Raw genomic sequence first — 27,874 nt, forward strand, 5'->3', positions numbered from 1 at the left:
TTTTTCAGGGTTTGTTGTCCTCCTGGTGTTCAGACGTCACCGTTAACCCCGTCTCAGATCTCTTATGGTTCCACCTGACATATTAATATCCAGTGAGAAGCTTAGTGTAGTAAACCCCAGCTCAGGAGTCGATGTAAAGAGGTGCAAAACGCAAGCACATGGTGAGCCTAGCTGGTAATGCACAACAGCAAGTAGGAGGCTAACGATAACTTTATATTCCCGGGGTCTAGCCAAGAACAGTGCAAAACATATCTGATTCAGATTCAGATTCAGGCAGCTGAAGTGTACAGATAAAAAAAAAAAATAAATCTAAATAAGTAGACAATATCATCATAATCAAGAGTCCATCTGCCCCAGGAGTCATTGTCAGGGGACCGCAGATGCTTGTTAGTGAAGATTTAAGACTCTCCGATTTTTTTTTCTCATCAATAAAATACATTCTTATTTCAGTGTTGTTTTTAAACATATTTTCAGTGCTCAGTGTTCCAAAGGAACTTTGTTCATTACCGTGTAATATTCTGAGGCCAGCCTCAATCAGTGCACAGATTATCTTCAAGTCAAGCGCAACATACCTTCACGACAACACCTTGTTTTTCTATCTTGGCACAGCAAAACGCTACAGGAGATTCTGGCAGACTATCACAACCGCTAACATCTAAAACAACCCCGCAGTATTCCAGCATCATCCCAGCTTATTCCCATCCCAAGCTACCTCTTGAGGAACTGAGGTCATCTTCCCTTCTGTTGCTCCCGAAAAAACGTTAACCGTCAGCACTAAAGTAAAGACCCATGACCCGGTCAGACCTCCATCTGTTACCGGGCGGGTTCCAGCGACCCCGTGACGTGGAAGTTGATCCCATCTCCAGGCAGCTGCGACGGGATGAGCGGACAGAGCCAGCAGACGTACCAGCGGACGCCCAGCGTGTGACGCAGATTGCCTACGAGTCCGAGACTGTAGGGGCGGCGGGAAGAGTACCACTCCCTGGTGGTCTGGCCCCGGAACAGCATGAAGAGATGGAAGAAGAAGAAGGCGGATACAAGCAGGAAACCCACCACGCATGTGTCAGCGATGAAGGCGAAGGCAAAGGCACGAGCTGAGACCTGGCCTAAAGAGGAGAGGATAGTAGTGGAGAATTGTCTTAGAATAAGTTTAATTCTGGGATTCATCTCATCACCATGACTTCATGGATACAATAATCTAGATTATACGGTTAATATTTCATGTTATGCAACATATTTTAGTAGGCGATGGCATGTTTGAAGTACAAAGTCTCTAAATTATTGAGTTCATTCAAAATAAGTCAGTCTTTGAAGAGGAAAAGTGCCTGTAAGTCAAACTACGATGGAGTAAAATGAGGATGGCTCTCTCCAGGCTGAGCTGACACAGGTTCTCATTATTCAACACTATTTAAAGTAGTCATCATCGAACGTCTCAAAGTGCAAACAGCAGACTTTCAACATCCTGAAAAAAAACAGGTGGTTAGCATTGAGAAATCAGAGGTGTTTTTTTTTTTTTTGTTTTTTTTTTACAATCGTTTAATGAGATTTATGAGGAAAAGCACATACGTCTCACGCTGAAATTAAGAAAAGGACATCTGTTACTAAGTTAATTAACATAATAAATAAATAACTGGCAGCTGTTTTCATTAACACCATCAACCACTTTACAAGCAAACTTAGAATACAGAATATTTCTGTACACAGGAGCTCACTCAGTTTAAAAGGATCTTAAGAACAGTTTCTAGATCACATATTACTTATTTGAAATAAAAATCTAATTAATGCGTTAGTCAGAGCAAAACCTGACGTTTTAAAGTACATCTCAGCCCATTAGTCCAACTGAAATTGAAGTCGAATTACTCCAGCATGCATTCAATCGGGCTAAGACTCACCACAGATCCCGTCACTGGCCTCGACACAGAAGTAACAGAAGGAACCGTTAATAAGAAAGAATAAACACAAGGATGCCGTGCATCTAATTTGTGAATAAAATAAGAAATAAATGACACATACTGGGCAGTCAAGAAATCCAACTAAGCACTGGACATGATACCAATCTGCCACTTAACCGCTTTTCTGTCGTTTTGGTCCAATATGTAAGAAATCGACCGCAAACAGACCCATACTAACAAGCTGAAAGAGGACATTCAAACACCTACTTTAGCAGAGTTGGACACACTTTGATCTAGAAATAAATTCCCTTCCTGGCTGTTTACCGGAGCAAGGAGAGCGGTCTTATCAAATGGACCAGTCCAGCTATAATCGTAGGATGTGAGACCGTACCTGAGACAAGCATGATCCAGGGAATGAGCAGCAGCAGCACGCTGTGCACCGTCACACCCTCCTTCAGTATGACTATGAAGACCTCTGCATTCATCAGCACGGCGTACAGGAGCCCCGACCACATGAACAGCAAACAGCTCAGGAAGTAGCGATAGTTCCGGAAGCCCACGCACTGGCCAAAAAAGACGCAGTGGTGATCCCGCCGCAGCACGCACACCTTGCAGTCGTAGCAGTGGGAGCAGCGCGGAGGAGTGTGTGTCTCACATGTGTAACAGTACCTGCGTTACAAAAAGAAAAAAAAAACAACAACATTTATGGTCGGAGAGGGTCACTGACTGATGATTCTGAACTTTCACTTGATAAATGAGCACACGTCACCCCTCTGTTCATTGAACTCCACTGGCTACCCTTAGCCTACAAAGTGCTTAATGGAACGGCTCCCATCTACTTGAATGCTCTTGCAAAGGCTTATGTCACAACTCGGCCCCTCCGTTCGTCCCAGGATTGTCGTCTAGCAGTGCCTACACCACGCCTAAGACAATCCAAACTCTTTTCATGTGTCGTCCCACGATGGTGGAATGACCTACCGAGCGCTACCAGAACAGGGGTGTCCCTGTCTATCTTCAAGAAACTCTTGAAAACCCAGCTCTTCAGAGAGCATCTCCTATCCTAGCACTTACCTTGCACTTACCTACCCCCTCTATCTCTGAACTTTATCTTTCTGCACTTCCTTCTATGCCTGCACCCTATCTCTACTCTGTCACCTCTGACAGAGTCGGACTAGTGGGTTCCTTCTATGTAGTTTATTGTTAGCTTTTTATATAGCTTGTTATATCTTCATTTGTAAGTCGCTTTGGATAAAAGCGTCTGCTAAATACATAAACATAACATAAGAAATGAATGTCATTCATTTTCATGACCGTCATGAATGATTAGTTGATGGGTTTCTTTTCATTCTGTCACTTTTATCCAGCTGTTGTCGATAGGCTCAGTGGAAGTGTTTCTAACCATTCTGCAAACTGCAACACTGAAAATGTAATAACTGAGCCACAGCTCAGCTGAAGTTTGGGCTTAGAGAAAGAGGAGAAAGCTCGTGAGAAAAGCACACCCTACCGGATGATTTTATGGTTTAAAATGTATGCTTTTTTCATTATTGTACTATATGTTTAACAACTGAAATCTAACACTTGATTGCAACTGAAAAAATCTCTTAAGTTACAAACAAACATGAAGGAAGAAAGAAAAGAAAGAAACACTAGGGTTGAACTAGAAAGACCATGACAATCTGCCCCCCTCCAAAAGTAAGCAGAGGCATGTGGATAGCTGTGTTCACTTACTTTCAGCTAAATACTGTGACTCACCACACAAGGTAGTGGTGTTACCAGCCATAATGACACACAGGTACTTTTTACTCACTTCCACCCCTGGCCCAAGCCATCTCCTCCCAGAAACACCCCTTTGATGCTGGGGCTGGTTTTCACGAAGAGCAGGGCGTTCCAGCAGATGTTTCCCAGCATGAAGTACTGTGCCAGCAGGTGCATCACCTTCCACCAGGAGGACCACATCGTCTTCCTCTGCTCCGCCTCCAACGGAGCCTCGACGAGCACCAGGTAGCTCACCTCCCCGGTAATCGAGAAAACCAGGAACGTGTTGAGGACCACCGGGAGGTGTTGGCACAACTTCTCGGTCCTACAAAACACTTTGCTGGCAAAACTCGTCATGTTTTGAGCTCGCGCACCTCCTGGTGCTCGAATTACAATTTAAAAACGCGACGTGGGCAGTGGAGTAGAAGGAGGGATTTTGTAGACGCACAGTGGTGACAGTGGTTAGCTCAGTTGGCTAGCGAGCCAAATAACCACCAGTTAGCTTATCGCGCGGGTTTTAAATGAACCGTATAAAATCAGAAATACTTGATATATCTTCAGTATAGTCGAATGTAATGTAATAGAATAAATACGGCGACGTCGCTTTTTCTTAAAGTCCCCTCTCAACTGGGGATTGAGCTACTGAACCATATTCGATTCACGCCCACTAATAGGTGTAAATGATAATACATCCGCAGTGCAACAACACAAAGTGGTTCCGCCCGTAATACTCTTGATTCAAAATACGAATAATTGGTATTGTAAAAACTTTTTCTTTTAGCTTAGAGAAAGTCATTATTTTTTGTATATTATTTTGTACACCTACTGCCTTCTGCTGCTTCTGTAAACCCATACCCCAACCCGTACCCACCTATTTTACCTAATGTTAATTACTTTGATTACTTTTTGCTTTACACAGAGCAAGAACATGCAGCCTTCATCAGATAATCCATCTCCACTAGAATATGACACTTTTGGCCCCAATTAGGCTCTAAATAAATCTAGTTTCCAGCTCATTATGTCAAATTATAATCTCAATTTAAAACCTTACAGACCTAAGAAGAAAATGGCTCATTTCAATGTGCCCATTTTATTATATAATGTTGATGGATGGCAATACAGTGACGCCTGCTTCCATCTTCCAATTATCAGATACAAGGAATGAAATGAGTGGTAATTCAGTGCCATATTATCTGTTTAAATTTTCTTTCTGTCCCACAGTATATGTACATTTCTTCTCCAATAATTACGTTATCTATGTGGTAGTAATAAAAAAACAAAAACAAACGTATATATCACATCTATAAAGCCCTTAAACTGTGTCTATATGTGGATTGGCAGAATGTATCTGGTCCCTCCCCCTCATAGCCCTTAATCCCTGTTAATCTCAGCATTTAATGAAAGCTGGCTGTCATGGCTGCACCAAGAGAGAATTTGCTGTCCCTTTTCCATCAGACCAGCACGGAACCAAACACTTTTACAAAACAAAAAGAGCGCCGTGTACAGAGGAGGTAAGACCCTTAATGCTGCTATCGAGGTAGGAGATGACACATGGAGAGTTTGTGCTTTTAAAGCTGTTAAGGTATCACAGGAATAATTTCATGAAGAGAAAAAAAATATTAATTTTAAAATCACAGTAATGAGCTCGTATAAAAGCTTTGGTAAATTATGGTTAAAAAAGGAGTATTTTAGGGGTTTAATTCCATTTTACAGTAAACTACTGTAAAAGTGAGTCCAACCCTGTCAAATCATCATAAACTAAATGTAAAATCATTTAAAATACACCTAATATTGGCTCCCAATTTAAGAATAAAAGCAGTTTGGATTCACTACACAAAACATACGGGCTACCAGTAAGGATACCAGTGTTGCACACGATGCTGTGACACATTCTGTCCTACTTTGTTTTTCAGCTGAGTTCACCAAAGAAGGTTCCCCTCCTTTCACTTTGAAATAACCCATGGGGGTTTGATTCAAGCTAGGCAACATACGTGATTTCAGTAGTTTTCATTCTTCAGAAAATCTTGTTACTTTGTGAACTTACATGTGAATCCATAATGCCAAACAAAGAAGTTTCAGCTGTTTAAAGGCCATTTTGTAACCACGATCATGCAGTCTGGCCCCTTGGAAATCAAAGGTGTGGTCAGTTTTGCTTAAGTTATTTCAGATTTTCTTTTTTAACCTTATACTCTCTTGATAGTTTGTTTCAACTTAGAGGAATGCAGATATTGGGTTATGATACACTTCCAAATCAGGTGACATTTAAGTAATATTGCCCAGATGGCTGTTCTCTTTAGTTGTATATTTTAAATGGAAACTCCAGAAAGCAATACTTTGAATGACTTTTATGGAAGAATTTACTAAATGTTGTCATTTAAGCTGCAAAGTTTCATTCTGACAGCTTGTCATGTTGTGACATTATGCAACCTCTCTCTTACTGTGTCAACAGGTCAGTGTTTCAAGATGAATTTGCATCTCCTATTAGTCAAGGACATATGTAAGTGCAAGGAAAGGGTAAAAGACAAACAAATGCTTGCAGAGTCATTCCCGTCATATCTCGCATAAATGTTCTAATCTTTCTGTATATTTTCCCTGCAGCAGAGAGACGCAGCTTCAGCAGCGCTGGCTGGAGCTGAAGGAGCGAGAGTCTGTAGCCCAACAGCACAACAGGCAGCTGCTGCAGCAGTTTGAGAAGGCCCAGGACACACTGAAAGACATGCTGGCCCGCAATGCAGCCATGAAAACTATTCGGGTGCACAGACACACAGAAAATGCACAGTGTAGACTGGAAAATTGAACAAAACTAACTCAGGAGCAATATTAATGATCACAACTGCTCAAACATCCCTTGCATGAAGCTCTGGTGCTGAACTTATGGTTTTGATGTTTGCAGATGGAGTATGAGAGGTACCTGGAGGAGAACACCCCCCGCTGGCATCAGCAACTCCAGGAGAAGAAACAGGCTGCTCAGAAGCAGGTACAATCATGGCACTGAATATGGAGGCAGTTTGACCCCTCCTAATTTGAAAGATATATATCCAAAGCTTATGGCTTGCTTTGTAATGTAACTCCATCATATATCCTATCATCATCATATTGTTTCTATTATCACAGTCTTCTCCAAAAGATTTTTTATTAAAATATATTCTTACAAGTGACATGAATTTTCTGTTGCTCCATCACTACGGGCTGTGTTACCTTAAAGTGTGTTTCCTCAACAGAAGATGGAAGACTGTTTGAGGTCATATCTAAATAAAACAGAAGAAGAAGAAGGTGTATCACATTCTGCATTAGGTGCGCCTTCACTTTCACAGGGTCTGTTCTCTTCTGTCACTTCAACATCTGTTATAATCTCCTTTATTCCTCAGTACTGATGGTGTGCTCCAACCGCACATGCAAGCTTCTATCTGACCCAAATTATTATTTACAGGTCTTTCCACGAGGCCACAAAAAACAGTTGCTCCTCAGGCGAATTCCATTCACGAGTACTCTGATTACAACCAAGATGGCTTCTCCCAGCATCCCTACGTACAGTCCTCCTGGCTGACCCAAACTCAGTCCCAGATTGGTAGGATTCCTATTAGAGTGCCTGCTCAACGCCACAGCTCCACTCTTCTCCCTCCACCCAACTTCCATCCTCACTCGTTTCTGCTCCCCCACCCTACCCCCATGCCAGGGCATCATCAGCCACAGCCCAGGCAGGAAGCAGCAGAGTGGGCTTCCACGCAATACAGCTACCCCTGCTCCTGGGCTACTGGTGCAGCTGGGATTCCCCCGGGATCCTGGGGCCAGCTCTACACCGAGGAGCCTCCTCTTGAGTCGAGGGTTTCACAAACTGGGAGGGGGGAGTATGAGCCTGGCAGAGAAGTGAGCTCAAAGAGGGAGAAAAGCAGTGGAAGCAGCAGCAGTTGCTTGTCCCAGGAGCTGGACATTAAACCAGGTGGGAAGAGAAAGAAAATGCGATGGTCTCATGAGCTTCGTGCTTGTTGCTCTCACACGTTTAACTTGCGTGTTTGTTCATATTCTGCATCCAGTTCGTCTGCCCAGTGGTCACGCAGAGAGCAGTGAGAGTGGCGGAGAGTCCAGACTGACCTGCAGAGAGAAGAGAAAGAAGAAGGAAAAGAGAGGAAGAACACAGCATTCCTCCTCAGACGGGGAAAGATGTGGCTCCAAGGAGTAAGAGATAATTTTTGACAGCTTTATCCTTTGGTAGACGTCATATGGTATCCCTTCATAATGCACCAGTCTGCCAAACAACGTATCTACACACTGATCCGACCAATACAGTTATCTGCCTCTATTTATGTTGATCGATGAGAGTCCAAACTTACCTCATCTGTGCACACAAAGCATCCCTCTCATCTCACAAAATATGCACCCAAAACTACAAAACAAGACTTCAAAACCAGCTCACTGCTGTACACAAAATTTGACAATTCTTTATTAAAACTTTCAATTAGTCAGTTTATATATACGTTTTAGAACATAATGCATTTTAACCAGAAATACAAAGGTTCATTATCTAAATGGGATAAAGCCCGGTACGATTTATGGGTTTATTTTCAGCTATGCTGATACCAGGAGAAGGACTCCAAAAAGTGGATGACTGCAAATCAGGGAAAAAAAAACTGTAATTAGTTTATATGCACTTTTTTTTAGCCTTGTATAGCTTCTGTTCATACATTACCGGGATCTGATTACTCCTCATAAGCCCAGTTCTTGCTTAAGATCCTCCTGCAGCTTGCGAGGCCGGACGGTTCTGAAATCTTGACTTGTCGCTTCATGTTAGCGGGTCTGTGCCGTCTCTCTCAGCTCTGAGACTCTCTGCCTGAAGCTCATAGACGGGCAACTCAGTATAAGACTCCAAAATGATTATATTTGATGTGACTGTGTGCATGAATTTATGTAGTTTTACATTTCATTCCTCTATTGATTTTTTTTATTTTAAAGCACAATCTAATTTTGTTTAGAAGATGTCACCCAATATGAAATATACATTAAAGCATTATTGATTTTAGACAAACTGTACAGCAAACAGGAGGAGCAGAGCGAACCTCAGATAAAGCATCTGTTCACACATTGTTTTAGAATAGTTTGTTTCTACAAGCTTGAGGAGGTAAAAACAATCTACTTGATGTGTGTTTTCCATCTGTTCCTCTTTCAGGTCATCCAGGACTTCCAGTGAAATTGTCATTGCATCAGTCACAGTGGCCAAAAGCTCAGAAAGAGAGACCTCATCCGAGGACAACAGCACCAGAAGCAGCGGGAAGACAAAAAGAAGAGGGGGGCTTGCTGTTGGATCACCAAGATCTGAGACGGTGGCAAAGGTTAAACAAACCGAGGTTAAGCAAGAAGATCCAGAAGGTCACAATGAAGAGAGTCAGTCTGCTGGTAAAGAGTCAGGAAGCGAGGAAGAAAAGCTGGAGAATCAAAGCGAAGATGACAAACCAGAGAGTTGCAGAGTAGAGGAGGAACCAGGAAGTGACAGCATAAAAAGTGAGAAAGAAAAGCAGGAGAGCAGCAGCTCTGAGCAAAGCAGCACAGAGAAAAGGGATGAAGAGGACAGCAATGTGGAGGAAGACCACAACGATGATGAGGTTTCTGAAAAAAAGAACACCACAGAGGTGGAGACAGCGGGAGAGGATGAGGAGGATCAGGGAGACGGTGAACAGTCAAAGAAGCGGATGAACAAAGAAACCGAGAACAGAAAACATGGTTCTGCCTCCTCTCAGGAAGAAGACGTCGATGAAGATGGAAGCAAAAGTAGTGAGGACGAGAAAGAAGATGAAGAGGAGCACGGGAGTGAAAATGGAGAAGAGGAGAACGGAGATTCAGAGGACAGCATCATCTCACCACAGGAGAAGAGGTGTGATGAGGGAGGAATGAAAGAATCTTCCTCTAACTGTGCCACACGGGTCACATACAGTTCTTGTCTTTTAAGGTCTAAACAGATGCAGAATATTCCAGAAGAAGCAGCAGAACACGACGAGGAGAATGACGGTGAAGAAACAGGATCCTCAAAGGAAGTCAGCGATGAGGACGATATTGAGAATCTTCTTGCACCTCGAGAGCAAGCGAAGGAGAAAGAGTGAGTTCATTTTTGACATTTTCTGCTGGCGTAGATCCCATCACCAATGACCCGGTTTTCACTTTTTCTTTCAGAGAAACAGAGGAAAAATCTGATGAGAAGCCTCAAGGTACCAAACAATCATAAGACAACATGAAACACAATATGTTGTAGCTTCTTGTACACGTTCAGTCTGATTGATGCTCACTTTATTTTCCAGCGATTTGTCACAATCTGGAAATCTTCCAAGCGACGGAGGACAGATCGCAGACGGCTCACCGAAGTGACTCCGATGAGTTCGATGACTTTTATGACTAAATGTGTCGCGGCCCAAAGCCAAAACCTACCTCACTTACCTCAAGTGTAACTTTAAAGTCTATTAAAGAAAGGCTTGATAGATAGAAATGTTCCGTCAACTCAGCACATTTAACTTTTTTTTATTTTTGGATCGTATGAAATACAAAATCGGCAGATTGTTTAAGTATTATACAGACAAACGGAACAAAGTAGATGGAGAGAAAATATTTTCTTCAATAAAAAAAAACAAAAAAAAAAACTGTACAAATGATGGCAATAATTTATCATTGCTGCTGTGTCTGAGTGACGCAGAAGAAAATGCACTCCGACATGTTTCTGATATAAAAGTGAACTAATATGATGTAAGTCCAATTAGATTTTTACGTTTTTGAGATTTCGTCCATCCGTATGGAGCTCATAGAAAACTGGCTGCTCACTTGTGGCAGTTTAAAGTCAGATTTTCACCACCTGAGCCGCCACGCAGGGGCTCACTCTCTTCCCTTCCTCGGGTGTAGCGCTGCGCTGGATGAGCAGCCTGCTGTACGTCCCTCCCACCTGGCCTTTGGTCAGCCGTCCAGGGTTCACGCACACGCAGCCGACCACATCCTGACAACAGGGGGGGTGGGGGGGGGGGGCAGTTTGCAACCGATCAAAGGGAAAAAACATTAATCTTCAGGAAAACTTCTCTAATCTTTTGAAACGAGAGTACGAAATGTTCCGTACCTTTACAAAGTAGCGCAGCTCCGATGGAATGATGAGAACGTCGGGGGTGAGCGGCATCTGACCGAAGCTCTGGAACTTCTCGTAATCCATGTTCACCTCCTCCGCGGGCGGGTACAGAGGGTAGTAACTGCAAGTAAGAAACACGTAGGAGTCATTTATTAATTAAAAAAAAAAACCAAATCAAACAAAGTAGAGCTGATTTATTTTAGTAAGTCTACCTCCTCTGGGTCAGCATGTGCTTCAGAATGCGTGAGAATCGGTCCGAACCAGTGCCACTGCAACGTAAAACACATGTAGCTTCAACACTGAACACTGATTGCAATCAGTGCTTTAATTACTATATTCATTAATGTAAAAACGATCTAAAGTTAGCCAGGTCAGTGCTAAAGAAGCACACTAAATTTGTAGGTAATCAACTCATGCTTAAACTGACAGAGCTTAAACTGACAGAGCTTAAACTGACAGAACTTAAACTGACAGAACTTAAACTGACAGAGCTTAAACTGACAGAACTTAAACTGACAGAACTTAAACTGACAGAACTTAAACTGACAGAACTTAAACTGACAGAACTTAAACTGACAGAACTTAAACTGACAGAACTTAAACTGACGGAGCTTAAACTGACGGAGCTTAAACTGACGGAGCTTAAACTGACGGAGCTTAAACTGACGGAGCTTAAACTGACGGAGCTTAAACTGACGGAGCTTAAACTGACGGAGCTTAAACTGACAGAACTTAAACTGACAGAACTTAAACTGACAGAACTTAAACTGACAGAACTTAAACTGACAGAACTTAAACTGACAGAGCTTAAACTGACAGAGCTTAAACTGACAGAGCTTAAACTGACAGAGCTTAAACTGACAGAGCTTAAACTGACGGAGCTTAAACTGACGGAGCTTAAACTGACGGAGCTTAAACTGACGGAGCTTAAACTGACGGAGCTTAAACTGACAGAGCTTAAACTGACGGAGCTTAAACTGACAGAGCTTAAACTGACAGAGCTTAAACTGACAGAGCTTAAACTGACGGAGCTTAAACTGACGGAGCTTAAACTGACAGAGCTTAAACTGACAGAACTTAAACTGACGGAGCTTAAACTGACGGAGCTTAAACTGACAGAACTTAAACTGACAGAGCTTAAACTGACAGAGCTTAAACTGACAGAGCTTAAACTGACAGAGCTTAAACTGACGGAGCTTAAACTGACGGAGCTTAAACTGACAGAACTTAAACTGACGGAGCTTAAACTGACGGAGCTTAAACTGACGGAGCTTAAACTGACGGAGCTTAAACTGACAGAACTTAAACTGACAGAGCTTAAACTGACAGAGCTTAAACTGACGGAGCTTAAACTGACGGAGCTTAAACTGACGGAGCTTAAACTGACAGAGCTTAAACTGACGGAGCTTAAACTGACGGAGCTTAAACTGACAGAGCTTAAACTGACGGAGCTTAAACTGACAGAGCTTAAACTGACAGAGCTTAAACTGACAGAGCTTAAACTGACAGAGCTTAAACTGACGGAGCTTAAACTGACGGAGCTTAAACTGACAGAACTTAAACTGACGGAGCTTAAACTGACAGAGCTTAAACTGACAGAGCTTAAACTGACAGAACTTAAACTGACAGAGCTTAAACTGACAGAGCTTAAACTGACAGAGCTTAAACTGACAGAGCTTAAACTGACGGAGCTTAAACTGACAGAGCTTAAACTGACAGAGCTTAAACTGACAGAGCTTAAACTGACAGAGCTTAAACTGACAGAGCTTAAACTGACGGAGCTTAAACTGACGGAGCTTAAACTGACGGAGCTTAAACTGACAGAACTTAAACTGACAGAGCTTAAACTGACAGAGCTTAAACTGACGGAGCTTAAACTGACGGAGCTTAAACTGACAGAGCTTAAACTGACAGAGCTTAAACTGACGGAGCTTAAACTGACGGAGCTTAAACTGACGGAGCTTAAACTGACGGAGCTTAAACTGACGGAGCTTAAACTGACGGAGCTTAAACTGACGGAACTTAAACTGACAGAACTTAAACTGACAGAACTTAAACTGACAGAACTTAAACTGACAGAACTTAAACTGACAGAACTTAAACTGACAGAGCTTAAACTGACAGAGCTTAAACTGACGGAGCTTAAACTGACGGAGCTTAAACTGACGGAGCTTAAACTGACGGAGCTTAAACTGACAGAGCTTAAACTGACAGAGCTTAAACTGACAGAGCTTTGCAGTCGGATAAAGGTCTGACTATTAGAAACACAGATTTCTGGTAATGCTCACCAGCTGATCTCCTCCGCACCCATGTGGAAAAGGATGTCGGTGGACGTTAAGCCGAAGGTCACACCATCTATCAGCAGGGTGCAGGGGTCGGGGACCAGGGTGACACGCTGCGGCGTACGGACAGAAATATCAGGTGAACACGACCGTGTGGCGTTAATGTGCTTTAATCAGCGACTGCACAGACAACTGACTCCCGTGTCTCCGCTTTCAACAACCGTGACTCAAGCAGACAAGTTTAAATAACAAAAAAATAAAAAATCCACACTTTGTACTGGGTTTGCATGTGTGATCAGACCTGGTCCTTGCTGAGGTTTGGCAGGGTGAAGGGAGGCTGTGGGTAAATGAAATGGTGGTGGATGTCTCTCTGGGAGGGCACAAACACCAAGTGACAGCCAACACTGCGTAAGAAAGAGAACACAAAGCTTTACCGAGTCAGAGACCACAGATTCAGCTAATTTGCTGAGGAAATTAAATGATTTGGAATAAAAAAAATGTTAAAAAAAAAAAAACTGTTAAAATCCCCCCTCAAAAAAAGCAAAAATACATAAAGGACTTAAACAAATATGCCAATAAACTATATAACAGAGATTAAATTGTATTTGTTGCCTCTTTGTAGGCGACAAACAAGCTTGAAAATAATTTGAATGCTGGAATGTGAGTTCTAGTCTGGATGTAGGATGGAGAAAACAGGCCTCTTTGTGGAGAAGAGACAAACCTTTTGGTGCCATCCACAATGCTTTCAATGCATCTTGAGAAAATGGCCTCAAACGTCTCGGTCACCTGGGCTTTCTGTGTGACAAACAGGTGGAGACGGAGATGATCGCACACATTTCGAGAGATTTGGAGAGCTGGACTCAAACCTTCAACATGTTGATCACATTGCCATGCGCTGACTTTGGCGGCGAGGGCTCAAATTTAATTGTTAACCACAAACGCTTTTGATCTACGAGCCGAGGAAGTTGTCCCATTTCATACCAACCTCAATTTGTTCATGTTTGGAGTCCACGAACGGGCCCAGCTGGAGAGGAGAAGTGAGAGTGAGAACATGCATTCAGGAGCTTTTCTGTGTATTCTTCCACAAATTAAGTCGCAGCAACTGTACCAGCAGACAGACATCTGGACGATCCCTGACAATGACGCCGATGAGGTCCAGAAGGGGGTCAAAGGTCAGGCTGTCAGAGGGCGTGTACGGTCCACAGGCCACAAGCACGTTCAACGGCTCTGTGTCTGCATGAGATCAACAGTGTCCAGAGATGTAGTTGACAAATGTGTGCTCTCCAAATAATCACAAAAGAATGTGTTCAAACAGGAGCCTGCAACAATGTTCTGCGTCGTTAAGTAGAAACCAACATGGCTCCTTACCTTCATCAGTCTCCATTTTTGCGGTTGAGGTGTAAAAAGGAAGAGGAACTCCCTAAATAAAGACAAAATTAGGAACTGGAAACCCAGAAGGCCACAATTCTTAAAAAGGCTGAGAGCATCTGGGCCACTAAAGTTCGTAGCTGACCTCATAAAGCTTGGAAGCCACAAGTTTTCTTCCCGTAGCGTTCATCCCGTCCATCGCTACCACCTGAAAAAAAAAAGGTTCACAAGATTAATGCTTTATAACACAAGAAGTAAGTGAACAGAACACCTGTTCTGTGGCAGGCTCTGGAGCTTGTTTCGTTTGCATTCATTGTCAGAGTTCTCGGTCAGACATTGGGTTAGTCTCAAGCCCACGTCCTTGGCATGCTCTGTTACTCTAGGTGGCCATATAACCTGCTGCACACTAACCTCAGTGCAGAGGCAAAGGAAAAACCACCACCTGGTGTGTGAGATCTTTACCATCACAATAAACTCCAATCTGGTCACTTCTAAACAAGGATGCTTTTCAGAAATGTCACGGAGGAGGAACATTAGACACATTTTAATGAGCTGAATTAATACACCTTCAGAATAAGTCGGCTCACCTGGCCAGGAAAGAGGGAATACTCTTTGAGCTCAGACAGGTCCACAGGGACCTGCTGACCACCCTGTTCTGGTCCTGCCTCCAACAGAACCGACTGTGCATTCAGTTTGCCGTTACTGTCACAGCACACCTGACCCAACACTGTTATTCTGTCCTGTAGGAGGAGAGATGCAAGCGCAACAGTAAGAAGTGATAGCTAATTACCGCACATTTACTGTTTATTTCAACTTTGGTAAATAACACGGTTTAGCAGCTCGATACCTGGGCAGGAAGAGAGACGGGGGAGAACTCTTCAATGGTGAAGTGAGAGCTGAGGCTTTCTCCCAGCTCCTCTATCTTCTCTGTCAGCACTGAAGCAAAATGCACAACAAGGCTCTGGGTGGTGCTCTACACATAGACTCATTTGTACAAGCACATTATCAAGATGTTCCACTGTTTTCAACGTTTTTTTGCAATCATAAATATTTGAGAACCTTTATTTTTGGCTAAATGCTCGTGTTTTTCTGTAGTAAAGAGCATATGAGATGGTAGCGAATCTGTGAAGCGACATACCATTTCGAACATCTCGTAGCCTCTGGAACATGAATTTGTAGCTGCATCGGAGGGAGTCTTCAGGCCCCTCCAGGAGCTCCAATTCAACGCCTGTGCCGGGATCCTTCCTGCCCGCCCAGCGGGTGCCCTGCACAGCTCCAAAGGTGACCACCACTTCCCCTTTCCCTCCTCGCTGGTTGTACTTCTGCGAGGGCGTTGCACTTTGAAAAGACACGGGGAGAGGGGCAGAGTTGAGTCGTACTGCAACAAATCCACAATTTTTCTCGTGCTTTCCATTTCTGAACATCAACCAAACATCCAAAGAGGTTCCAGGTGTGCTTCACAGCTGTGCTAGAGACAGCTCTAAGTTGGTTGTGGCTAAGAACTGGTTTGATTTTCCAGAGCCAGAGGGTCACATGTTTGACCCTCCCTCCACTGTATTCTAAACATTTGTAGATGAGACATTTTACCTTCATAAAAACATCAATGGATCATAGTGTTTGTCTCATAGTGTTTTACCAGTAAACTGATATCTTCATGTCACCCGTCTAGTTTATTAGCACTGCTTCAAACAACAGTTGATGTTTGTGAACACTCTCCAACATCTATGGACAAAAGGATTTTATATACACACTGTTTCTAGTGGGATCTATAAACAAGTAAGTTGTTATATTGGGTCTGGAAACACCTCCACTGCAAGCTCAGAGGTGCATCAATTTCAACCTATTTCTCCACCTTCATTAAAGAAACACAGGACGGAAATGCACAAGAGTCTCGGCTTCAACGTGCTGTGTGAAAAGGGCGACTAACTCTTTGCATGTGCAGCACAGTACCTGGGGGAGAAGCTGGCTGGAGAAAGCAGCAGACCTGGGCTGGACAGCAGAGCAGCACTCCTCTTGGACTGAGGATGTTCTGGAGTGGTCAGCGCCCGTTTCTGAGAGCCCTGCGGAGACATGAACGAGTAGGGAACACAGTAACATCGTTTAAAACATCTACATTCGCAAACGGTAAGTGGTTACAGACGGTCAAACTAATGTGAGCCAGACCTAAGCTCGTTTTAAAAGTACAGGACTCATCCGCAAATGTGTAAAACTATTCCGGAGTAAACTGAGAAGAAGAAGAACAAGAAGAAGAAGGTTTTGTTATAACCCAGAAGTGGCAGCTTACCTTCGCAGGAGTAGAGTAGGAGTCCAGGAGATCCTCCTCCTCTTCCTCAGCTTTTATTCTGGAAAAAATACTGTCAAGGTCTGCAATGCATCACCAGAGGTAAATCACAGAAAAACAAACCAACCCTGAAAGAGGCGCAGCTTTACAGCTGAAGGTGCGTTTTTTGTTTTGAGTTCACTATAAAGGATACAAGTCCTGTACTGTGTACATTCTGTTATGAGTTTCTTCTTTTCTGAAGCTTGATTTCGACTTGTTCTTCTTGTGTGACAACTGTCAATCAGTTCAGAGTACAAGAGAAAGGTTAGAGTGGCATGTTTAAAAATGTAAAACATACATAACTGCATACGCCATGAGTTACTTGGAAAATAGTAACTTTATATTTGTGATGTACGAGGTGAGTGTTTGTCATTTTGACGTGATGTAACAGATGCAAACATCCATCAAACGTTTCCTTTACCTCATGTTCAAACTGCTCCAGGTTGTCGATGGTGAGTTTAGAAACAGTTTTTGTGTTAATGTAGGCCAACAACTTCGAAACCATGTCATCTGCCTGTATCCTACTGCAAATGCACAGCTCAACAACTGTAAGACAGAAAAGACGGAGGGGAAAGCAGGTTAAATCTGGGATTAATGTAGGGAAGCAACAACAATCAGCCACAAACATGCACAGTGACTGATCCAGACACAGATGTTGTGCAGTTTCCAGCACAGAACAGAGGAATTAAGGAGAAAACAGAAGGTCGTTCAGGTAACAGATCATAGAAGTGGAACTAAACATAACTACACAGCACAAGAAACACATTAACACCATATTAAATGTGATATGCATTGTAACAAATGCTGTAAAAAAAAAGTCCCAAATGTGATTAAAACCCCATTAACAAACATGTATTTAATGTACGTGCACAAACAGATAGTAATATCACAAGAGAGTGGACTTAATTATGATATTGCACAACAAAAACGTGCCACCTGATTATTAGGATGCTTATAGCATCACTGAAATGATAAACTTACTCTTGTCAAGGACAGAGTCATCTTGCCAGGTTATACCGAAGATTTCCAGCTCGGGTTTTAAGATCTCCGCGGTTACAAGTGCCATCGTTTTTGGCTGTATGATCTATCAATTTCACAGGTCCCGAGCTCAATGTATGACGGTTCAACGTTGTGATGATACTTTAGCTAACGTTAGCTCTGCTCTCGCTTCATACCAACGTCAACGATCTTATTTTTCCTACAGCTCAGTCTCAAAACACTGGCTACTGTGGCTGATTGGAAGTTAGCTGTTAAGACAGAAGTACAGGGAAGTAATCCTGACCTAAAACGGCCATTTCATTTTACCGCGAAAAAGAGCTGTCGGTGTTGGCGGCCGGAACTGACGTCAAATCAAACGTCACGATAAGCGGATGTCACTTGGCGCCACTAAAACAAAAGCCTTTGTTTATCAGTGCCGCGTTCCCATTCAGTCACAAAAATATTACAGCCTTCACATTAATTTATAAACAATAGATAAAATAAAATATTGGCCAGAAATAAAAACTAACGTTTTACACAAAAAAAATCCACTAATAATTTATTCAGTTTTCATTGTAGTTCACAGCTGTAATACAACTTCACACTCTAAATATGGATAAAACAGTAAAACAATAGGGATAAATGATATTGTACAGATGATTGTATTTTCTACCACATTGCTTATTTCAAGGAGAAGCATCAAAGCAAGTTATTCCAATTTACAGTTAATTTGAAACATTCAGATCTCACTACTTATAATTCTGATCCAAGGATTGTGTTAAATTACAACCATATGGCATAGAACACTTTTTTAGATAAATAGTTAATAGTTAAATCAAAATATAAATAAAGGGTTGAACAACTATTGCTTTATAACTAGGATACTTTAAATTTCAGAAACATTTTAATTTCTGAACTGCCTCCATGGCCAGAAGTCTTTTGGGACAAACACAGACATCCTCAGATTTCTGTTCTGGTGAGCTCGGAACAGTCAGGATGTTCTTCCATCTGTCGAAACAATGATGGTGCATTAGATTACAATCATCACCAGATGTAGTGTAAGTACTGGTGGAAAGCACATAGCCCACCCCACTAACCTGAGCAGAGTAGCACCTGCTCTTGGGAAGGAATTTCCATGATGTCACTTTCCATAATGATTCCCTGAGGGAAGCTGACAGTTCATGAGTGTCATGCACCTGACAAACACAAACACACACACACAATATATCTAATTTCTGGTGAATAATCAATACCTATGTTATATTTGTGGCTGATATTAATAGAGTTTCACACAGTCTGATAAAGTATTTGGCAGAGTCAAATCGTATCCAGTTATGAGATGTAAAAGTGAGCGATCCTTTTACATCTTACAATTAAAAACAAAGACTGGCATAAAACTTTAAAAATTCATTTCTTTCACACCTTCATATGGTTCAAGCAAGCATTTCTGAAGTCCACGTTACTGCTGCAGCTCACGATATTGACAGTGGAACTGAGAATCACCTCAGCAGCTGAACGGAGCTTCTCTTGTTGCTGATAAAAACACAAACGTTTACCGATTCACTTTTGTTAATATAACCTGTAATACAGAGACAGAGACGTCTGGGTTTCTCTGCTCAAGCTGCTGCCCCCGCGACCCGACCCCCGGATAAGCGGCAGATGATGGATGGATGGATGGAACCTGTAATACCCAGTAAATACTGAATGACCAGTTGGGTTCGATAGAGCTCAGCAAACACTTTCTCACACATAGCTTCTTTGAACTCTCTGAGCATTAACATACAGCTCATTTTTGCTGTATTGAACAGAGATAAATATCAAGTCTCACATATTAGAAGCTGTAACCTGAAAATATTAATAATTCTGTTCTGTCCACTGATTGACCAAAGTGCCGTTACACAGCTACAGCCTCTTATCTGAAACCAGAACGCCTGTTAGTGTGTATATATGTCTCTCGGTCTTGCCTTTTTTCTGTGATTTTGTGTTTTCAGTGTGTTCCGCAGTTCAGTCTGCAGGGCTTCTGTGATGGCCCGCCTGTTGTTGCTGAGAATGTCCTCCAGGTGGTGCTCTATCAACACCTCTGTGGCTGTGGGAAGAGCACAGACACCGGTTACTTCTGGAGATGAAACCACACGGAATGCTTTTATTTGGATGGAGCATAACAATTAAGAGGCTAAATTACATTCAACTCTGTGTTTTGTGCTGAAATGGTCTCTCACCCAAAAGATCGGTGACCTGGGAGGTGAAGGGGTCACTATGCTGTAAGAAGAGGAAGAGTAGAAGACTCTGCTGCACTGGGGCATGAGTGGATTCTTGCTCCGGATCGTCCCATTTTTTACTCTCCACTGTGTAGACAGTACCGCAGCTGTGTATAAGATCTGCAGGGGATGTTAAAATATTTAAAAATGAAGATCTAAATATATTTGAAATGTGATGTCACGGTTAAACACACTTCAAACCCCGGGGTGAGTGTGTGGGGTCTGTGGCTCAGCAAATGCAGCGGTCGCGGACGTCCTACAACGGGACTTGTCATGGGGCAAGACACAGAACTTTTCCATTTATCCAAGTCTACACTTGAATAATGAGTGATGGTACACTCATGGGCTGTAGTAACAAAGTGTACTGAACTTTGGTGTGACAGACGAGACGACACACCTTTGGGTTGGTCAAATAATAACCGTTTTATGACTTGAGTTCAAGTCATCTCTCCCAAGTAAAGCAACAACGTTAGCAACCAAATGTTCAGACCGAATCAAGCTTCAATTCTTCCAAAGACAGAAGCTGTGAGGACTGTGCAGTGCGAAGTTACAAGTGATTCATGGACTTGTGGCTTGCTTGTGGTTGTGATTCACATTCTTAATCTGTAAAAAAATGATACTATGAAAGAACGGTTTCTGAGAAACAAGCGGTTATCTGAACATTACGGTTTGGGAACTGAATCTAAGTTTAATATGCAAGAGGGTGTTTGTTAGTTTAAGTTTCCAGACTAATTTGTATATTCATATCTAATTTTCTCGACTTGGCTCTCTTAAATACGATTAGGGAAGCTGGAAAAAAAATGTTGGGTTTGTCTCAAGGGAACAGACCTCGATGACTCCAGTGAGTCAGACTCTTCTTGGTTCTCTGTTTGGTGACCAAGTCTCGACAGCTATTGGACAGAATGCAGCAAAACTAGTTCCCACCCCCTGGATTTGAAACAACTTTGGTATTCCCCTGACTTTGAATCTCTGCTCTACACTCTATTTTTGCTTAATGACAAAGAAAACCAACACAGTGAATATCATGAAGGTTTGTCATGCTACGCATCAGCATTCAAACATTCCTGTTGTGATGATGTAGTGATGCTGACTTAACAATTCAGCCCACAAATATCAACTGTATCTTTGGGTGGAACCATTTTTGACTGTGGACTTAATATTTCCAAATACTTGGGTAAGATCTTTGAAGGGAGGTCGTTCTGTGAATACAACAGTGAATATTTTATTACAGCCAAAAACACAGATCATCTGTACATGAATATAATCCACATGTTCAAATTACTGAGAAAATCCATCTAAGTCCCACAGTTTGTGGTACTGGCACAAAAAGAAAGGCCTGGAGACAATTCTGTCCAACAGTTAAACTTTTCTTTTTGTTTTTCCAGTTCCTTGGTTTTGTTCCTCTGACTTTAATTTTGTACTTGTGGGATCCATTACATTCTTGTCTCTGTAGCTTGAGACCAGCGCTCTGTGCTCTCACAAACATAAACATGTGCTTGAATTTAATCCTCATCAACTCAGACCCTGTAGTCAAGAGAAAACAAATCTGTGTTTTAATAGTTACACAAAGTATTTTAACAAGGCAAGGATTAACATCCTGGATGCTGGACCTACCCCAGACTTAAATTCCACAATTTCATTGGAAAACTAGCCCCTCTAGCTAAAGACCTACAATGTATCTTGGCCATCAGTGCATGTTTTCCCAGTGTTTCCCAGCGGTGGTTGTTGTTTACCTTTAAAGGAAGAGCAGAAGACTCTGTCCAGATCGAGCTGTTGACAGTCATGCGTGACAGGAAGGGCTTGGAAAAAGCCAGATGGACCCAGCATGGGAATGTTACTCGGGCTGTATACCAACACCTGTAAACACGTCACGTCAAGGACAGCTAATTCAAGTCAGATGCTCAAAACAATGTCGTCAACGAAAAAAAGCAGAAGGCCAACTCTTGAGTTCTCACTCTCGGCGCCTGTTGTTTTACAGATTGCTCGTATCACTGATTTGATTTTTTTGGTCGTCCTGATGCTCATGGCCTGGAGGTAAGACTGAATCCCCACCCCACCCCCCCGAACCGAGCAGCACATAGAGAGCTTCTCCTTAAAGCTGGGTATAGCACTGTGAACGCTTGAAAACATGTGGGACAGTTGTGACAAGCCGCTCTCCAGCTCCGACAGATGTGCGGGGGTTCAAAAAGCATGCAATGTCTGAACTTGTGTGTAGAACGCTGTAAGAAAAAAAATCCCTTCCAGCTATCCCAATACATGAAATAAAATCTCTTTTTGCCTTTCTTTGTGTCGACCAGCTGTTCGCTCCACCCTGGAGTGAGGCGGTTGGGAATAGCTATAAACACATCTGACTGGCTAACAAGGTCAGACGGGACGCTTCTCAAACTGGTTCTGTCCGAGCAGAACCTGTCAATGACCGACAGCCATGACCATAAACCAAAATAGTCGAGCGCCTTCTCTTGGGATGGAATCTGAAGGGAATGAGCCACCATTTTCTGGCAGATGCAGAGGTATCCACGCTCATCAATGTTTTTCAGATCAGACAAAAAAACAAACAAAAAAAACCCAAGGTGCCGGAAGCAAGATGCCATTTGTGGAATCCACTTCTTGAGACACTTTCCATCGCTCACCTCCACCTCCAAAGAGAATTACAATAAAACCTAAATAAGGATACTTGGACGTGTGTCAGCTCTGAAGGCAGGTTGGGGTACGGCAGCAGGCAGGGGCTCAGGACCGAAACAAACTGGACACTGAGCTCCCCGAACAGGCCTTGATCCATGGCTTGTGGTGGGATGCTGAGCGGCAACCTGCCTCCGATGACAGGATGTCCTCCCTGACACCAACGACCTTCCCTCACACACTGCGGAGGCCTTTAAAGGAGGCATAATAACTTTTCGTAAGCACTACTTGCACATTTTTACAGAATCAGCAGATGAGGATAAAATCATTTTGGGTGCTGTTACTCCCAACTGTGAGCAGCAAATGAATAATAAATAATAAAAACAGCATTACTGACTGTGTAGAAGAAGAAACATCCAGGATCACAGCTGGTTGGACTGCTTGTGCAACTTTACTCTTGACCTTGATGCTGCAGGATAGCGAACATAACATCAACACTTTATCAAATCAGATCTTTCCAGTGGTCATTTCATTTTATCAACCGCCTTTTACCTTTGCGTAAGGTTAGAAAACAACATGACGACTGAAACTCTGATAACACGGACAGGGGAAACACGCAGAATTTGTCGAATTGACCTCCTCAGTAGTGAGATTATATGAGAAGAGGGAGGCTCTGAACGAAACTATGACTGTTGCCCGCATAGCTGCTGTCTTACCTAAACTCACGCTGTGACGTCTGCTCACCGAATTTGAATTTGAGGTGGATTTTTATCTGTGAATAACACAAAAGGTTTCAGCTTTTTGTTTACCATCTCAGCATAACTGAACGGAGAAGCAGAGAAGAGAGAAGCTTACCCCTGCGTTAGTCAAACTGAAACTCTGAAGAAATGCCTCTATGTGGTCTTGCCAGCCTGCACTGCAATATCTTGCATCTTTAATCTACAAGGCAATAACATGAAATCCACTGGGTATATCTATATCTCAGCACATCAGAAAGATAACGCGTGAATAATTGACACGTGGGGCAATTTTGCGACACTTGAAAAGACCCAGAAAAGGATTTTATTCTGATCTTGATCTGATATCTTCTTAATGATTAGCGCTGAAGCGGAGGGTTACCTGGAAAGACATGAGTAACCTGAGTGAACCATACAAATCAGCGAAGGCACTCAGCTCCTCGGGGTCGGTCTCTGGACATGGCCACACACACGGAAACATGCCGTCCTTCAACTCTGTGAGGACTAATGCAGCAAAAAGCAGGTGATGGATGCAGTGAACAACGCAGAACACGTGCGTTCAGGTGCGTTAGTGTTTTGCATACATACCCGGTTGAAGTGCTGTCATTTCAATCCCTGCACACCAGGGACCGGCAGCTGCAACTGCACCACAGAAGATTCCACTATAACAGTTTGTCTGACAGGTCAAACCATTTTTGGTTTCCCTCTAATTCTCTTTATAATGCATAGACTATGCATAGATATAGGTGCAAGTTCACAGGTATCTCCTGAATCAAAGCTACCGATTAATAATGGTATTAAAGAATTAAAGTCTACCATATCCTGCAAATGTTTACCTGATAGATTATATTATTTGTCAAATGTATAGTTACTGTTGTCACTGTAGCCTCTATGTTTATCTTAGCTATTTTTCATTCAAACTAAAATGGTCCACTTAAGAAGCTGTGATTTGGTGCCTTTTCCTTCTTTGAATACACTTACTTATATTCTAGATATATTTAAACTATTTGTGACTATTTGTGGCTGTTTCGACCAAACAAAAATGGGACACTTCACGTTCATTTCTCTGCTCGCCTTGAATGAATAAGCTCAGTTCATGTTGTGGGTTGATGTCTTACCGGTACAGTTTAATGTTCGAGCAGAACCTCCCGTTTCAGCCCAAAGAAGCACCAGAAGCCCTCCAGTAGTCTTCACACCTCGCTGTTGTCTTTGCTTGCCCATCAGCATGATCAGCCTCAGCACCTGAGAAGCACCCTCCTAGGTTAGCAAGCTAACGCTATTTGCGATTAAGATTAGCTTTAAAAGCTCAGATAGCCATTTTTTGTTGTTGTTGTTTAATCTACTTCAAAACAGTACTTCGCGTTTGTAAACTTTGTGTTTCTAGCAACAGAAAAATTAATTTAAACTCTTACCTGCCGTATTTCTCCTAGCATTTTCACCTTTTTAGTATCCTGGCGCAATCTGTCCTTTATACTTGTATGGAGCTGTGCACGTGCTCAGAAACAGCTAATTATGCTAACTACAATGTTTATTGAGGTTTTCAGACTTTTCTTTGCCCTTGCTGCTCATAATATTTGTACATTATATAATTGAGTAATTACACGTCACTTTTTGACACCAAGTCAAGTCAAGTCACCAACTTTTTTGTACCAATAAAGCAGAAATACTATATTTGTGAGGACAAGATTTATTTGTTCACCTGCATCTGAACAGTTTTTAAAATATCTTATAAAAATCAGCAATCAAACCCACTGATGCCAAATAAATAGGTTGATCACCTGTTGTTTCTATAAATGACAAATGCTGGTTATGCGTCATATTTATCTGATATTTTGGTGTTATAAAGGCCGACAGCTGAAAACCAAACTCTGTGAACCGTTTGGATTCTACACTGATGACTCATAGACTGTGGTCTGACGTTAAAAGTCACATGTTGTAGGTAATCTAAATATGAGAAAACCATTTGTTTTTAATGAACACAACCATTTAGAGTGCATCCTCGTAAAAGCGAAAGCAGCACAACAAAAGTAAAACAAACTTCCATTATTAGTTTATAGTTTATAACTCGCCAAGTGCCAAATGTGGGGGAAACTTTCTGCAGATAAATAAAGTGAGCCTATGGTAGGTGGCCTGAAAACACAGTGTTTATGTGCAGAGGCTGAGACCAATCTAACCCCTCTGTTCATCCCCCACACAATCAATACAGTGAATCTATTAGACAGGCTCACTGGTGTGGGGCACTTTCTGTAATACATGAAGCAAATACATGTTGGTGAAATTTATATTTGCCTCGTAGATTTACTACATTGGGATATGGGCCAAAAAGCTAATGTGGGGCCATGAGTGCAGCTGTAGAATATAAACTCTCATGTAATTAAACCATTCCAAAGAAATATGGCAGATAAATTATGTGCTGCTTTAGCCTTTCTGCGCACTCAGTTTTTCTGTGAAAATCCCGACAAAGACATGCTTTCAGAGTAAATAAGTTATTTTATTTTGACCATACATTTAAAATACAACATTATATGTAAATTAACAATAGCATTTTATCACTTTCTAAAGGTTTCAAAATGTGTATAAATATAATACACTATGCCTTTTGACCAGTGATGGCTGGGAAAGGCTCCAGCCCCCCCCCCCGTGGCCCTACAGTTGGATTAAGCGGGTAAAGGAAGTGGATGGATAGTGCGCTCTCCTTCAAAAGGAATCACTTTCTTTCTCTTGTAGACCACTCCATGAATCCTCCAGTATAATTACGTGCGCTGAAACCGAAGACAGAGGCACACGGTGTAAGAGTTGTCGTCATCACACGTCATCACAGATTCTGAATGAATCTGATCACATTTCATGCGCTGCAATTATCGACAGATTTAAAACAAGGTTCGGCAAGAATGTGGAAGAATTTTGTTTAGGCGTGAGATGAGTCTAAAAAGCTACAAAAAAAAAAAGCGTCTTTACTTCACGTATCCGAGTTGATGGGCCTTGCTTGTGGCCGTTAGTCCTCTCCTGCCCATCTGGCAGTGAAACACCAACTCTGGTGCATCCGGTGCTGGTTTAGTTACTCCATACTTGGCCTTAAATTCCTCTGGCTTCATCGAAAAAGCAGCCTCTACGGTTTCGACTGATGGAATAAAGATAGAAAAGATAAGCGCACAAAACATGCAATGCATAGGTAATATGCACGAACATCTAGCGCAAAACTAACAGAACCTGAAAAACCAGACGAGTGCTCAGTATGTACGCCCAGGAGACAGCAGGTTTAAGAACATATAATCATCTTCTTTTCTCCTTCCATGTTCCAATAAGTGCATATAAACACACACTCACCCGGAATGTTAATTGATCCTGGAATATGACCTCTCTCGACCTCCTCCTTAGTGCGTACGTCAACCAAAAGCAGATCCTGGCTCTTTCCCAGAAGTGCCTTCAGATCCTCATAGGAGATTTCCTTGGTGACTGCCAATAAGGTGGGGGGGGGACACACATTAAAGGCGTCGATGGCTTCAGGCAACACTCCCATAAAACTGCATCAATATTATACATTTGTGAAGCGTAACTTGCAATATGACACCGGCTTTGCAAACAGAAGCACATGAAAGCAGCTTGATGACCAAAAATGCCCCGAACAAACTTGATGCAGGTCTACTGACTCCATTTAGAGGGCTGAACTAATCTCAGCATAATAACAATAATAATATAAAATGTTTACAATAGATTCTCGCCCTCACAGTTGGCAGATGTGCTGACAGCTGTCCCAGCTATTTGCTTAAACAGTAAAAACAATGAAAGACTTTGATGAAGGGGGTTGGAGCCCGTCATCCACCTCAACGCTCATCAAAAGTATCATTAAAAAAATATGTCTAACTGCTGGAGCAGCTCCCTTATGCTGGCACACATATTTCTCCTTATCAGATAAGGTGTGTGTGTGTTTTATTTTCCAAACTAGGAGTAAAGTTACAATGCTATTTGGCCTATGATGAGCCAGGTTTGTAGAGAATGTGACCTGAATATTTTTGTTGTTTGATGCAACCAAGGGGACAGATGGTTTCCGGTTTGACCAAATCAGGACTGCTGAGTCATGCTGAATTATACCGGTATGCTTTCAACAGAACAATAATACAACACCGTGAACACGGTTCCTCATCTCACTTTGATCGAACAGAAAAGTAAATGCGCGTATTACTCACAAACACAACTGGGACACACCATCACTTTTTTTTTTTTACAGCTACTGACAAATTATAGTTCCTTGCGATATTGTTGTATTATTTCACCGAGGCGTGTTTACTCATTTTAAGTGATAACATCACAATAATTTTAGGGCTAATGCAGTTAAGTCAGATTCATGACTGAATAAAACCAGACTCACCTGTACTCGCCATCCTGATAGTAGAGTTGAGCTGTTAATATGAATATCAGGTTGCTCTAGTGTCCACAGAGTACACCTTCTTCCTCATATTGCCTGGTGACACATCATTGGCTGAGATAGTGACTGGGCGTCGCGCGGCAATTATCCAGTAAAATCCACTTCTGTATCAGACTTTCAGAGTAAGAGTACGCATGTAGGCGGTT

General features: G+C 42.3%; 4 protein-coding genes across 4 annotated transcripts; all 4 read right to left on the reverse strand.

Moving 5' to 3' along the window:
- On the reverse strand, window positions 1-4,290 carry zdhhc24 (zinc finger DHHC-type containing 24). Its single transcript, XM_072395607.1, has 3 exons — window positions 3,700-4,290; window positions 2,284-2,561; window positions 1-1,106 (listed from the first exon to the last, which is right to left on the reverse strand). Exons 1-3 carry the CDS (start codon window positions 4,002-4,004, stop codon window positions 814-816), a joined length of 876 nt encoding a protein of 291 aa, XP_072251708.1. The 5' UTR covers window positions 4,005-4,290; the 3' UTR covers window positions 1-813.
- Window positions 4,291-10,125: 5,835 nt separating this feature from the next.
- Window positions 10,126-18,044, reverse strand: pola2 (polymerase (DNA directed), alpha 2). The gene is made up of 18 exons (XM_072395608.1): window positions 17,692-18,044; window positions 17,132-17,256; window positions 16,865-16,944; window positions 16,675-16,732; window positions 16,341-16,450; window positions 15,529-15,728; window positions 15,238-15,326; window positions 14,978-15,130; window positions 14,536-14,598; window positions 14,391-14,442; window positions 14,131-14,255; window positions 14,008-14,046; window positions 13,744-13,817; window positions 13,324-13,426; window positions 13,029-13,135; window positions 10,953-11,009; window positions 10,735-10,861; window positions 10,126-10,617 (listed from the first exon to the last, which is right to left on the reverse strand). The coding sequence occupies exons 1-18, from the start codon at window positions 17,774-17,776 to the stop codon at window positions 10,465-10,467; spliced, it is 1,800 nt and encodes a 599-aa protein (XP_072251709.1). The 5' UTR covers window positions 17,777-18,044; the 3' UTR covers window positions 10,126-10,464.
- Window positions 18,045-18,444: 400 nt separating this feature from the next.
- On the reverse strand, window positions 18,445-24,735 carry top6bl (TOP6B like initiator of meiotic double strand breaks). The gene is made up of 14 exons (XM_072396420.1): window positions 24,715-24,735; window positions 24,421-24,544; window positions 23,891-23,944; window positions 23,685-23,806; window positions 23,421-23,504; window positions 23,282-23,337; window positions 22,963-23,034; window positions 22,621-22,816; window positions 21,680-21,803; window positions 19,908-20,066; window positions 19,653-19,774; window positions 19,111-19,221; window positions 18,786-18,884; window positions 18,445-18,696 (listed from the first exon to the last, which is right to left on the reverse strand). Exons 1-14 carry the CDS (start codon window positions 24,733-24,735, stop codon window positions 18,649-18,651), a joined length of 1,392 nt encoding a protein of 463 aa, XP_072252521.1. The 3' UTR covers window positions 18,445-18,648.
- A 1,218-nt stretch (window positions 24,736-25,953) lies between these two features.
- LOC140318020 (thiosulfate:glutathione sulfurtransferase-like) lies at window positions 25,954-27,802 on the reverse strand. Its single transcript, XM_072395619.1, has 4 exons — window positions 27,672-27,802; window positions 26,630-26,758; window positions 26,261-26,423; window positions 25,954-26,064 (listed from the first exon to the last, which is right to left on the reverse strand). Exons 1-4 carry the CDS (start codon window positions 27,682-27,684, stop codon window positions 26,010-26,012), a joined length of 360 nt encoding a protein of 119 aa, XP_072251720.1. The 5' UTR covers window positions 27,685-27,802; the 3' UTR covers window positions 25,954-26,009.
- Window positions 27,803-27,874: the final 72 nt, after the last annotated feature.

The sequence above is a fragment of the Leuresthes tenuis genome, unplaced genomic scaffold, assembly GCF_036924035.1.
Source record: "Leuresthes tenuis unplaced genomic scaffold, fLeuTen1.0.hap1 SCAF_11, whole genome shotgun sequence".
Lineage (NCBI taxonomy): Eukaryota > Metazoa > Chordata > Actinopteri > Atheriniformes > Atherinopsidae > Leuresthes > Leuresthes tenuis.

Coding starts and splice junctions, on each gene's coding strand:
- zdhhc24 (XM_072395607.1), bottom strand. CDS start 4,004: ATGACGAGTTTTGCCAGCAAAGTGTTTTGTAGGACCGAGAAGTTGTGC. Junction 2,562..3,699: donor GGCTTGGGCCAGGGGTGGAA/GTGAGTAAAAAG, acceptor TTTGTAACGCAG/GTACTGTTACACATGTGAGA. Junction 1,107..2,283: donor CTGGATCATGCTTGTCTCAG/GTACGGTCTCAC, acceptor TCTCCTCTTTAG/GCCAGGTCTCAGCTCGTGCC.
- LOC140318020 (XM_072395619.1), bottom strand. Junction 26,424..26,629: donor AGGATCAATTAACATTCCGG/GTGAGTGTGTGT, acceptor TTATTCCATCAG/TCGAAACCGTAGAGGCTGCT. Junction 26,065..26,260: donor CATCAACTCGGATACGTGAA/GTAAAGACGCTT, acceptor CTTCGGTTTCAG/CGCACGTAATTATACTGGAG.
- pola2 (XM_072395608.1), bottom strand. CDS start 17,776: ATGGCACTTGTAACCGCGGAGATCTTAAAACCCGAGCTGGAAATCTTC. Junction 17,257..17,691: donor TGACTCTGTCCTTGACAAGA/GTAAGTTTATCA, acceptor TCTGTCTTACAG/TTGTTGAGCTGTGCATTTGC. Junction 14,256..14,390: donor AAAAATGGAGACTGATGAAG/GTAAGGAGCCAT, acceptor GATCTCATGCAG/ACACAGAGCCGTTGAACGTG.
- top6bl (XM_072396420.1), bottom strand. CDS start 24,735: ATGCTAGGAGAAATACGGCAG. Junction 24,545..24,714: donor TGCTAGGAGAAATACGGCAG/GTAAGAGTTTAA, acceptor GGTGCTTCTCAG/GTGCTGAGGCTGATCATGCT. Junction 23,035..23,281: donor ACGTCACAGCGTGAGTTTAG/GTAAGACAGCAG, acceptor GCTATCCTGCAG/CATCAAGGTCAAGAGTAAAG.